We start from the raw sequence: 12,116 nt of genomic DNA, 5'->3' as shown, positions 1-12,116 counted from the left end.
CCCCGTCCTTTCTCTCCCAGCGTTCGCCCCTGCTGTTTCAAGGCTGTTTAAGGTGATTGTTGGTTGTGATGCTGCCTCAGGAGCCTCCCTTGAGAAGAAGGTGGAGATAGAAGAAAAGTGTATAATGGTGTCACAGCTCTGCTGGCTGCACTCAGATATTTAAGCAAGGAGGAGTGACCTAGACTCAATGCAGAGTTGGTCACTGATAGTTTATTCACTTAATCAGGTGTTTATTCTGCTGTCTGGAACAGAGAAACCAAATCAGCTGACTTGAACTCCTACATTCCTGTGCTGTTAGGTTAGATGCAACTTTCTAAATGCTAGCTACCTGGAGCAGAACAGAGAAGCAGCTCATGCTGTCTGACAGTTTGGTACTGGGGGACTCGGTTTCTGAAGTCTGCTTTGGGATAGGGTTCCCTTTTCCCCTGCAGATGGGCGAGTGCTGGGAGTGTGGGAGCACACTGCTCTACAGGAAGGTGTCATACATCCAAACCAGCCCCTCTCTGCTGCGTGGCCAGCACTGAGAAGGAGCAAATGTGTTTGGGTGGTGTTTGAGCACTGCCACTTTGCACAGCTGCTTGACAGGGCCAGGGATGCTAGGAGGGGTTGGAGGGCTGCAGAGCCACCAGCCAGTCTTGTGGGAGGTATTCGATGCTTTCATCAGCCTGTCAAAGATGAGTCTGAAGAGGTGACTTGGTTCACCTCCAGGAAGTGGTGTAAGATTGGTCTGCTTCCAGTCAACAGCCATGGAAGACGGTCCAGCAGCTGCGAGCCAAGCCTGAATACCCAAAGCAGAAAGCAGTTGTTCATCCTCTTTATCAGAGATGTACGTGACCCATGTGAATGATACTGGACAGACACATGTCCCTGGTGCCTTGGATCACGTTTTGCTCTTTTGCTTGCCATATGGGCAGAGGCACCTCCTGGTACCACACTCTCCCTTTGCAAAAAATGCAGATTTCCATTCAATTCCCTTCATCTGTATATGAAGATCCCATCCCAAGCCCATCTCCACTGCTCTGCTGTTCAGGCTCTCCACCTTCAAAACCCTTCTTTCTGCCTGGACCCAAGCCTGTCCTCTGGGCAACTTTGTACATTTCTGGTGGTAACACTGTCCTTGTCTCCTTTCCTGTACTTAAGTCTGTTGCTTATACATCTCTTCAGTGCTTTAGCTCAAATTCTTGTCACTCCACGTGTACCTAAGTTGCTCCTATTTTTCCTGTCTGTCCATCCTGCACTTAAAGCAGCAATAGTCTCTTCTTTCCACATTGAAGCAGTGTTCCTCCAGTCCTGGTGTGCTTCTCTCTGGCTTCCTGCACTGTGCTTCCAGCACTGCACTGTGCTCTGCCTTGTCTCCTCTGTTTTATCTCCCAGAGGCAGGGAGAGGGATAGATGTCAGTAAAAAGCTGCTCCGTTTGCTTTATGAATTCCTTGTATCCCAGGGAGGGTTATCCCTGTCTCATCTCTACCAGTATGTGCTGCAGCTCCAGATCCAAGGTAGGAGATGCCCTTGTTCCTACTGCAGTGTTACGTGCTCTAGAAAAAACATCTTTTTGGAAGAAAGCATTTTCTCAGTGCTAGGCACTCACAACTGCTCTCTGAACTCACTTGGTTCACCTCACAGCCTGAGGACAAGTGTTGCACAAGGCAGTCAGTTCTCTGTTCTTCCCATTTCTTCCTGTGCTGCCCTTCCAGAGCCTGGACCTGAAAAAAGTGGCATTACTCAACCTGCAGCTGCAGGATCACCAGCACTGCCGGGGGAAGCTCGTGTGCAGCTCGGGGCTGTATTTCTCAAGCTTGGATATATTGATCAGACTCACTAAATGCCAGGCTTAGATCTGGATCACGGATGGGTTTTCCCTGTGTTTCCCCGTTCTCACCGAGGCCCTCCATGCTGTAGCAGATCCTGTGGCTCTGGCTGCTCTTCTGGCCTCTCGGGGAGCAGCTGCACTGCGCCACAGCTATTCTTAGCTGTGAAGACAGCATGCGAGTACCTGGCCCAGCAGAGCTGGAGCTCTTGCACTGCTCTGTGCTCGGCACATCTCAGATAAATTATCCACAAGATCTTGGTAGTGTGTAATTGAGTAGCTCTGCCACAGGCTGTGCTTCCAGCAGTGTGTGTGCTGCTGTGCAGCAGGGCACAGTAATGGCTTGCTCCCGGAAAGCTGAGACTTCGGGGTTCCACTCAGGTGATTTTGCCCGCTGCTTGGATTTTGGAGGGACTCCTCAGGCTCACTTCTCAGCTTTCTTGTTCCCTGCTTTCCTGGTGGAAGGTTACATCCTGCAAGCCTTCTCTTAATTATGTTTCACATTCTAAAGTTGCACCTCCCCAGCACAGCCCACCCTCCTAATCCGGGGATGGAGCTGCAGGGGGGTGGGTGCCCAAGGCACAGGGACAGTCCTGCTCAGCGCTGGTGGTACTGCCTCTGCAGACCGTGGGTCTCTAAATCTTCCTCACCAGCAAGCCAGTCACAGCCACAGCTCTCCATCAGGCTTTGCCGTTGCCCTGGGCTGCGCTCACAGCTGAAATGAGCTACAGGTGGATGCTCCACATCTGTGTGGGATTTGGGGCTGCTGCATCTCGCTAAAGGGTCTCACTGTTCTGCATGGCCATCTGCTTCTCGCTAGCTTTGATCTGCCTGGCTCCTCAGGCACCTGTGCCGCTCGGTTGCCTCACCAGCTTGGCTCTCCTCACGCAATCAGAGGAAAGGCCTGGCCCAGGGCCGAGCCAGCGCTGCATGCTGCCCTGCTGCCAGAGTGCCAGCACTGCTGGCACCGGCGCTGCTGGCGGCCGTCCCCCTGGCAGCGGCGCAGCGGGAGGCGTGTGGCTGATGACCTGACTGATGGCCCCGTCTCCCTCTCTCTCTGCCCCAGATCGGCGGACCATTCTCTGCCCGGATCTTCCGTTTCCACAGACTTTGGCAGCTGGCAGATGGTGACAGGGTGTGGCAGTATTCGGGAGCAGGCAACCCTGAGCGCAGACGCCTCTCTCCCTTGCAGCTTCCCGGATGAGTTCCCTAACACTTGCCTGTAAGTGTCTACAATGCAGCGTCTCCCCACGCTCTCCCAGCTGGCTGCAGGCGCTGGAACGTTCCCACCTGGTGCTCTGGAAGAAGCCTGGCAGCCTGTAACAAGCTGTCCCGTCTTCACTGCCTTGGTGCTTTCCGTCTGCACGTTCTCTCACTGAGCTCTGAAAGAAACCCACATCTCTTCCATCCAGTGATGGGGGGCACGATGCTTTCTGTAGGAGAAGGCTTTTCTTGCTCTTCTTTGAAGACAATGAATTTGGGCATCCATGGAAGTGAGCGTGACAGGACAGGACTGCTTACCCTTGCTTTTGAATCTTGCTCATCTCCATCTCCCTGCTGGGTTCAGGTCCTTGCTGCAGCAGGAGAGGGGCTTTAATTCTATCACCCTGCTTTGTCTGGTGGTGTTTGCAGGTGCTGCATAAGGCTGGGGCAGAACAGCAGCCCCTACGTCGTGCAGACGGTGGGGAAGCACGCAGCCCTCCCTGCATAGAAAGTCACCTCTGCAGAAGTTTGAAAGGCAGGAGCTGTGCTTTAATTGCTGTTAGAGCAGAGCCTTGGTGTGTGCCTTCAGGCTGCAAGCTCTCAATCAAGCAGCTGAAATGGCAGCTCAGGGGCTGCCACTGGCTGGCTGCACTGGCGGCGTGCCGCTGAAGCTCACAGTCCCGTAATGGAGATCAGAGTATGTACTTTGGAGGTAGAGCAACATGAAAACAAATGTGTGCTGTGAGACACTGCCTGGTTTGGCTCCTCTGGGAGCTGCCTGCTATCTTGAGTAGATCCAAGCAGCTGCCCCGTGCAGGGCGAGATTCACAGGGAGTGTGGGACACTTCTGCCATCAGGTTCCCTTTCTGCCTTAGCAGGGACACACTGTGCTGCTCCTGTAGTGTCTGGGCAGTGCTGGGGGAGGGGAGCAGGAGGGAAGCAGAAGGGACCAAGGAGCAGATGTGTGATGCAGTGACTGCTCTGTGTCCCCCAAGCCCAGCGGTGCTGCCTGGCTGCTGAGCAGCAGCCGGGAGGTAACGTCAGAATGGGGAATGTGGCAGGGAGAAGCTAGGCGCAGAAGCTACCTGGAGGCTCTTGCTGTTTGCAGTTTGGCGACTTGGGAGGTTCAAAGGGTGGGGAACAGCAGTGCTGCCTCTCCCTTGGGAGTGCAGCTGAGGCCATGAACGCCTTGCCCCATTCAGCTCTTTGCTTGGGGTGCTGGGGGTTGCGGGGCCAGGCCCAGGCTGCTATTGAGAAGGGAGTGCAAAGATGCAGCACTGAGCCTGCCCCAGCATTGCCTCTTGCTCCTGTGCTGCTCAGGAGCCTGCTGTGGCTTTATCCTGAGTGTTTGCAGCCCAGCACAATGTGAGTTTGGGGAAATTAAATTCCAGTTAAGCTTCTGCTTTGCATCACAGGGCAGGGTGAGGATGTGGCACTGAGGGACACGGGCTGTTGGTGGCCCTGCACCTCTGCGCATACCACTCCATAAAACTGTCTGCGTGTTCAGCTGTCCCATAAAAGATGTGAGAGCCCAAAGCTGCAGGACCTGACTGCTGCACATCCTCCCTTACCTCCGCAGTTGCCATCTGAGATCACTGAACATGGGATATAAGCATGCCCTGCTTTCATCCAGCTTCTTTTTCATGCTGGCAGCTTTGTGAGTTCCCCATCCTAATGAGGTTGCCAACGAGCATCTTTTCATGTGTTCAGAAGCGTCGCCTGTTTTACTTCGCCCTCTGGCTTCTCTTCATTACCAGACCCTGCACAGCGGCCGGGCGGGCTGTCGCAGCAGTGCTCACTGTTTACGGGCCTCCCACCATATCCTCTCGCTGCCATTTCCAGACTGAAGCTGTTGGCTGTGGGTGGTGAACGCTTCCATTCAAATGAGCTGTGCCAATTTCGAGGCGGCCCAGGCGCTGGGGAGATGAAAGAGAATTTCTGATGGGGAGTTTTGAGCTGTGCCCTTGGGGCGACCTCTGAGGAATGCCTTCCTCTCGCTGGAAGCCGCGGCGAGGACAGGTTTGAGCCACGGCATGTGGAGCTGCTGGCTCTGAATGGCCGCACTGCTTTTTGCCGCTTCCCTGGTTGGGAACGTTAAGTCCTCGCCCTGCTGCACTCTGAGCCGGGGGCTGAGCTGAGCTGGAGAGGAAAGTGGGATCCGAGGAAGGCACTGAGGGCTGCGTCCCGCCTGTGCACGGCTGCCTCCTGTCCCTGCTCCTTGCCAAAGCTGCTCCCTGATGTGTGCGTGAAGGGGCAGCGATGGCTGCCTGCAGCTGAGGTGGAAGTGGCTGTCCAAGCATGGCACAGGTGGCCGGGCTTCGTCTGGAAACAAGGGCAGAGCCGGCACGAGGGCTGATGTCAGCCAGCAACAACCGCGATATCTATGCATCTAGGGTAGGGGGAGAAGTCAGGGAGCGGTGGAGGAGAGCCGGGGGAAGCTACTGGGATGCTGCAGGGGCTGAGCAGGGAGGCAGCAGCGCTGGTGCCACAGCCGGGGCGTTTCAGGGCTGGCGCTGCCTCCCTGCGAGCCCCGCATGGCCGTGGGACAGCCGCAGCGCTGACCTCCCGATTGTGTCTCCTAGGCTGGTGTCAGCGAGCGACCGCGAGTCCCGGCTGGAAGAAGTGCGTTCCGCCTTCCTGGCCAGCTACAGCCGGACCATCGGCCTGAAGGCCGTGCCCCCCAGCCCCTCGGGGGCCATCGGCGGCCTCCTCGAGCAGTTCGTGCGGGGCGTGGGACTGAGAGGCAGCAGCACGCTCTGAGAGCCGCCACGTTCCAGGACGGATGGATGGAGAACCGGGGACCCCTGGCCGAGCCGGGACCCCCGTCCTCGGGGGCACGCGGGCACAGCACCGAGCACCCGCTTGTGATTACCCTGCTCGGGGCCGGGGAGCGGCGGGGGCTCCGAGGCGGCCCCGTAGTAAAGACCTCCGTGTGCCGACCCCTGGGCTGCGTGGTGCCTGGGCTGCGGGAGGCGGGCGAGCTGGGAAGGGCGGCGGCGCGGAGGAGCCGGGAGCGGCTCCGGCGGGGGAGCCGCCCGCTATAAATAGCGCGGCCCACGCTCCGGGAGCGGCGGCACCGAAATAGCAGCGCGGCGGGGCCGAGAGCTCCTCCGGGCGGGAGTCCCGACGGGACGGGTGTCGGCATCGAGGGGTCAGCGGGGCACAGCCCGCCCGCCCGGCGGGAACCGAGCCGGACGGCGTCCCCCCCAGCCCCGCGCGCCGGTACCCTGGTCTGAGCGTTCCCGGGGCGGTGCCGCCGCCGGGGCCGCCGTGCCCGTGCCCGCCCCCGGGCGCGCCCGCTTCGGCGGTGCTGGAGGAGGCGGCGCGGAGCAGCGGCGGCGCCCGCGCGGGGATGGCGGCTCCGGGAGCGCTGGAAGCGGCGGCCGGCAGCGTGCCGGGCACCAAGGTGGAGCTCACCGTGTCCTGCCGGTGAGCCGGGGCGCGGGGGGATGCGGAACGCGTGGGGAGGTGCGCGGGGAGTCCCTTGCCCGCTCCGCTCCGGGAACCCGGCTCGCCGCCTCGGGCGCCCCCGTGCCCGGTGCCGGCACTGCCCCTCTCCGAGGCCGGCTCGGTGCCCGCGGGACGGGAGCGCATCGGCGGTGCCGCTCGATGCCCCCGGCCCAGAGCGGCGGCCGTAGGGGGCCGAGCGCAGCCCTGCGAGGGATCGCCCCGGAGACCCCCGGACCGGGGGCAGGTGGGGGCGAATCACCCGTCCTGCGGGGTTGTCACCAAACTCCCGCCCTGCGGCTGTGGGGCATAGCTGGGCCGGAGGCTGCGTTCTCCCCTCGCCGTCTCCCAGCCCCGCAGAGCAGCAGGTGGAAGGGCTGCCGTGGGTACCCGCGCCTTTGGGCAGGGACCGGGGCGCGCTGCTGGACGCGGCCGAGCCTCTGGCTTTGCAGCCCCTCCAGGGCTCAGCCGCGCCCAGGGGCTGCTCTCCGCACTCGGGCCGGGGGAGCGGAGCCCCGCGCTGCGTGACGAGCCCGGCGGAGCCGCTATCAACGCGCTTCCCACTGTCCTACCGCCGCGGCGGCCGCGGGGCGATGCGCGGTGCCCCCCCGCTGTGTCCGCTTTCTCCTCGCTCCTGCGCTCTCCATTAGCCGCTGCCGGCGGCACCGGGGAAGGTTTCGTGCTGTAAATGGGTTCTCTGTCACGTTCAATCACTGTCAGCGCCGGAGACGCTGCTCCTCTCCGTCCCACCGTGCCGCCCCTGCCCGGCCACCCTCCTGCCCCACGGCTGTGTGCGGCTCTCCCGCGCGGTGCCATCCCCCGACAGTCCACGCACGGGGGACACGTGAGGGGTTGGGTGCGCACAATCGCTCACTCGCAGCTCGGTCCCCCCCAGGAACCTGCTGGACATGGACACCTTCTCCAAGTCCGACCCAGGTGGGTGGCAGCGGTGGCACTTCTGGGTGCGGGCACGGCGCAGCGTGGCACGGCTCTGTCCCTCTCCCCACAGTGGTCATCCTCTTCGTGCAGGGCACGGGGAGCAGCGAGTGGAAAGAAGTGAGTGCTGCACCTCTCCCCGTTCCCCGCCGTCCCCAGTGCCCCGGCTCCTGGCTAATCCCCGGCTCGGTTAAATGGGCCCATATGGCCGCCCGCTTCCACCCTAATGATCCCTCCCTGCCGCTAATCGGGGATTAGTGCCGGGGCAGCTGCGCTGGGGAGGGATGTGGGGATGAGGGGGTTGCCCTCACGGAACCATCCCCGCAGTTCGGGCGCACCGAGGTGATCGACAACACCCTGAACCCCGACTTCGTCCGCAAGTTTGTCCTCGATTACTACTTTGAGGAGAAGCAAAACCTTCGCTTTGATGTGTGAGTGCCTCGGCAGCAATGGGGAGCACGAGGCTGGGGCTGCCGAGCCCATGGGTAACCTGTGGGAGACCATAACAGTACAGAGTATTGCAGCACGGATGGGCAGAGGGGTCAGAAACGGGGCGACCAGGGGTCCCAAAGCTCTGAGTGAAGACAAGGGGGCGTGCCCGGATGCCAGCTCACAGCTCTGCTTTGCTACTGCCAGCTACAACGTGGACTCTAAGAGCTGCTCCATCTACAAGCAGGTGAGTGCTCCAGACATCCCAAAGCCATGTCCTGTCCGTGCTTCTGGATAGGATGGGCACCCCTGGCCTCAGGGGGCTCACCCTGCTCTTTGTCTCTCCATGCCACACTGGGTCTGGCAGAAGGTAGGTATCTGCCATGCTGGGGAACTGGTGCCTGCTGTGGGTGTGCAGGAGGGCTCCAGGATACACAGGGTGCCTCTGGAGGAATGTGACCAGGACACATTCTGGGGGATACAAGATGAGTCCAGGGTTGTGGGCTGGCCCAGGGCATACAGGACGGGGCCAGGACACAGGGTGGGTGCACAGGTTGGCTGTAGGGCTGCAGGATGAGCTCAGGGATACAGGGTGGCCTTGGGGGTGCAGGAGGGGTTGTGGGCTATGGACATGGGCTCTTACAGGGCACAGGGTGAGCTCAGGTCATCTGGGGTCCTGTGGGAAATAAGGCTGCAGGCTGAGGATGATGAGAGGGGGAGGGGGCTGCAAACAACAGCCCCCAAGGATTGAGCATGCTGTTCCTGGGTGCAGGACTTCCTGGGGCAGGCGTTCGTGGCATTGGGAGAGGTGATCGGGTCCCAGCGGGGCCGTCTGGAAAGAGCCCTCACGTGAGTCACATCCTGTGGCAGGGCTGGAGGTCCCACACTGTGCCCCTGGCCACCCACCCCGCTTCAGGACACCCTGGTGGCCATGCTGCCCAGTGTCCCTGTGCATGGCTGGGGACACACCTGCAGCATCGGGCCTTGCGGAGCGCCCCGCATCCTGCCCCTGTGCTGTCCCCACTGTCCCCACGCTGGGCTGTTGTCACAGGGGGGTCCCAGGGAAGCGGTGTGGGACCATCCTGCTGCTGGCCGAGGAGCTGAGCAACTGCAGGGTGAGTGCTGCATCTGCACGCTACCCGAGCGTGGGGAGAGGAGCAGGCTGGTGGTAACAGTCCCCATCCCCAGGACATCGTCACCATGCAGCTGTGTGCCAACAAGCTGGACAAGAAGGACTTCTTCGGGAAATCTGACCCCTTCCTTGTCTTCTACCGCAGCAACGAGGACGGCACGTGAGCGTGGGGATGTGGGGTGCAGGTGTCCCTGCACAGCATGCCCTGACCCTGCCCCGTCCCCGCAGCTTCACCATCTGCCACAAGACGGAGGTGGTGAAGAACACACTTAACCCAGTGTGGCAGCCCTTCACCATACCCGTGCGTGCCCTCTGCAACGGTGACTACGACCGGTGAGGATGGTTCTGTGGGGCAGCCTTGACCCACCCCACGCTTTGGCACCATCCTGCAACCCCTTGTCCAGCCCTGGATACATCTCCTATCCCCCAAAATGTGTCCTGGACACATTCCTCCAGAGCTGCCCCATATATTGTGAACCCGTTCTGCACCACAGGGCCGCTGCTGTGGTGTGTGCAATGGGGCAGCAGTAGGACAGGACACAGCATTTCCCCACAGCCAGCATGCAACTCCAACCTGGGTTCTTAGTGGTGTTCTTTTTTTTTTTTTTTTTTCCTTTTCCTTTTGCAACCCAAATTACAGAAAAGCTTCCCCCTCCCCAGAGCTCCACTGTGACCCAAATTTCCTGTTCCCCTCCCTGGGCATGCAGTGCCACTTTGATGGCACGCTGAGCCCTGGGCACTGTGGGCCATGCCAGCAGCTCCCCCTCAGCCCCATTTTACTTCCAGCACAGTGAAGATTGATGTGTACGACTGGGACCGGGATGGGAGGTGAGGCTGTGCCCCAAAGGGAGAGGCATCAGGGTGTTCCTCATCCCACGACACACTCAGACCTTGTGCTCCTCCTGCAGCCACGACTTCATTGGGGAGTTTGCCACCAGCTACCGGGAGCTGTCCCGTGCACAGAGCCAGTTCACAGTGTATGAGGTAGGGCAGGGGCCACAGTGGGGCAGCTTTGGGGGCGTGGGGAGCCCCGCAGCAGGACCTGCCTGGTGCCCGCAGGTGCTGAACCCTAGGAAGAAGTGCAAGAAGAAGAAATATGTCAACTCTGGCACCGTGAGTGGGGCTGGGGTGCTCCTGCAGCTCGCACCCATTGCAGGGTGCCAGCTCTGATGCCCCATGCCCACAGGTGACTCTGCTCTCCTTCTCCGTCGAGTCTGAGTTCACCTTCGTTGACTACATACAGGGCGGGTGAGTGGGGCCAGGTGCCCCCAAGCTCCCGAGGGACAGGGACAGGAAGGCAGTGATGGTGACACTGCAGCCTGGGGGTGCCAAAATGGTGGCTGCAGTTGTGGGGTGGGCAGTGGGTCTGGGGGAGTGGGCAGAGGTCACGCCGTGCCTGGGGCTGGCAGCCTCCTTCGCTCTCCCTCTAAGGACACAGCTGAATTTCACCGTCGCCATTGACTTCACGGCCTCCAACGGTGAGCACAGTGGTGGGAGGGACCTGGGCAGTGGCACTGGGTGGGTGCTGATGGGTGCTGTGCTGCAGGGCTGCCATCGCAGCCCACGTCGCTGCACTACGCCAGCCCCTACCAGCTGAGCGCCTACGCCTTGGCACTCAAGGCCGTCGGGGAGATCATCCAGGACTACGACAGTGACAAGCTCTTCCCTGCCTACGGCTTTGGTGCCAAGCTGCCACCCGATGGCAAGATCTCCCACCAGTTCCCCCTGGTGCGTCCTGGTGCAAGGCTGGGGTTAACCTGTTGTTGCCAGGTGTGGGGCAGCCCATGGGGCTGGGGAGCAGCCAGCCTGGCCGCATCCTACCCAGCGCCATGAGAGCACCCTTCCTGTCCCCAGAACAACAACGTGGACAACCCCAGCTGTGCTGGCATCGAGGGCGTGCTCGAGTCCTACCTGCAGAGCCTGCGCACCGTGCAGCTCTACGGGCCCACCAACTTCGCCCCCATCATCAACCAGGTGGCCGGGTGAGCGCTGTGGGGCCATCCCCGTCCCATGGCCACGCCGTGGGGGTTGACGTGGGGGGGCTGCTGGAGGGATCCCACGCCATGTCCCCACAGCACGGCTGCCCAGGTGACTGACGGCTCTCAGTACCACGTCCTGCTCATCATCACTGACGGCGTCATCTCCGACATGATGCAGACCAAGGAGGCCATCGTTACCGTGAGTGGCCACGCGCCACCGGCCCAGGCACCGGTCACGGCCTTAGTGCTGCCGGGCCGCTCTGAGCCTATGGCTGCTGCCCTTCCGCCCCACAGGCCTCCGCGCTGCCTATGTCCATCATCATCGTGGGAGTGGGGCCGGCCGAGTTCGAGGGTGAGCGGGATGGGCCGGGGACAGGGAGGGGCCCGGGGGGCGCCCGCACGCAGGGTCTGAGCGGTGCCCCCCAGCCATGGAGGAGCTGGACGGGGACGAGGTGCGCGTGTCGTCGCGGGGACGCTACGCCGAGAGGGACATCGTGCAGGTGAGGCTGCGGGGCTGGGCGCGGGGCGGCACCGGGCCCTGCGCTTTTGCACGGGGCCGCCGTGCGGCCGTGGCCGTGGGGCAGAGCTCGGGGCCGGGCCCCCCGCTGCCCCCAGTTCGTGCCGTTCCGGGACTACGTGGACGAGGCGGGCAGCCAGGTGCGGAGCATGGCGCGCCTGGCCAAGGACGTGCTGGCCGAGATTCCCGAGCAGCTGCTGTCCTACATGCGGGGCCGCGGCATCGAGCCCCGCCGCAACGCCGCGCAGTGACGGAAGCGGCGCGGCCGCGTCACCGCCGGGTCCGGTCGCGAAGCGCCGTGCGCGGGGCTGCGCCGCCGTCACCGACCGCAATAAAACGCTCCAACCGCACCGGGCCGCTGCGGCGCGGGTCCTCGTCCTTGAGATTCGCGTCGGCAGATTCGCCGCTCGCCGCGCAGCACCGCGTCCCCTCCTCTTCGGGAAGCGCGCTCCGTTCCCCTCGCTCCGATCTCCTCGCTCCGATCTCCGCCGCTCCGCCCACCCCTCTCCGCCCGCCCACGGCCCGTCCCGCCCGCTCCGCCGGCGCGGTGGCGAAAGTGCGGTTGCTAAGGCCGCCGCGCGCTTTACCCAGCGGCGCCCCGCGCTCCTCCATTGTTGCGGGCCGGGCCATGGCGCGGGCGCGGGGCCGCTGAGCGCGGCGGGAGG

At 62.0% G+C, this 12,116-nt stretch overlaps 2 protein-coding genes across 4 annotated transcripts in view; both read left to right on the top strand.

The window, feature by feature from the left end:
- Nucleotides 1-5,951, top strand: part of MTMR14 (myotubularin related protein 14) — a 29,869-nt gene extending 23,918 nt beyond the window's left edge. For all 3 annotated transcript variants that reach the window (XM_042823288.1, XM_042823290.1, XM_042823289.1), the window contains exons 18-19: nucleotides 2,875-3,030; nucleotides 5,594-5,951. In XM_042823288.1, coding sequence (XP_042679222.1) covers nucleotides 2,875-3,030; nucleotides 5,594-5,771 — 334 coding nt within the window. In that variant the 3' untranslated portion in view covers nucleotides 5,772-5,951. The remainder of the gene's footprint in view (nucleotides 1-2,874; nucleotides 3,031-5,593) is intronic.
- A 412-nt stretch (nucleotides 5,952-6,363) lies between these two features.
- CPNE9 (copine family member 9) lies at nucleotides 6,364-11,702 on the top strand. Its single transcript, XM_042823780.1, has 20 exons — nucleotides 6,364-6,440; nucleotides 7,354-7,394; nucleotides 7,468-7,514; nucleotides 7,722-7,825; nucleotides 8,031-8,070; nucleotides 8,596-8,672; nucleotides 8,875-8,938; nucleotides 9,012-9,115; nucleotides 9,184-9,288; nucleotides 9,742-9,783; nucleotides 9,864-9,939; nucleotides 10,015-10,068; nucleotides 10,142-10,203; nucleotides 10,387-10,433; nucleotides 10,502-10,683; nucleotides 10,810-10,937; nucleotides 11,031-11,133; nucleotides 11,229-11,286; nucleotides 11,361-11,434; nucleotides 11,550-11,702. Exons 1-20 carry the CDS (start codon nucleotides 6,364-6,366, stop codon nucleotides 11,700-11,702), a joined length of 1,638 nt encoding a protein of 545 aa, XP_042679714.1.
- Nucleotides 11,703-12,116: the final 414 nt, after the last annotated feature.

The sequence above is a fragment of the Centrocercus urophasianus genome, unplaced genomic scaffold (genome assembly GCF_019232065.1).
Source record: "Centrocercus urophasianus isolate 14NV4802_14NV808 unplaced genomic scaffold, USGS_Curo_1.0 seq_22, whole genome shotgun sequence".
In the NCBI taxonomy this organism is placed as follows: Eukaryota; Metazoa; Chordata; class Aves; order Galliformes; family Phasianidae; genus Centrocercus; species Centrocercus urophasianus.
This window is presented reverse-complemented; position numbering and strand designations above follow the sequence as displayed.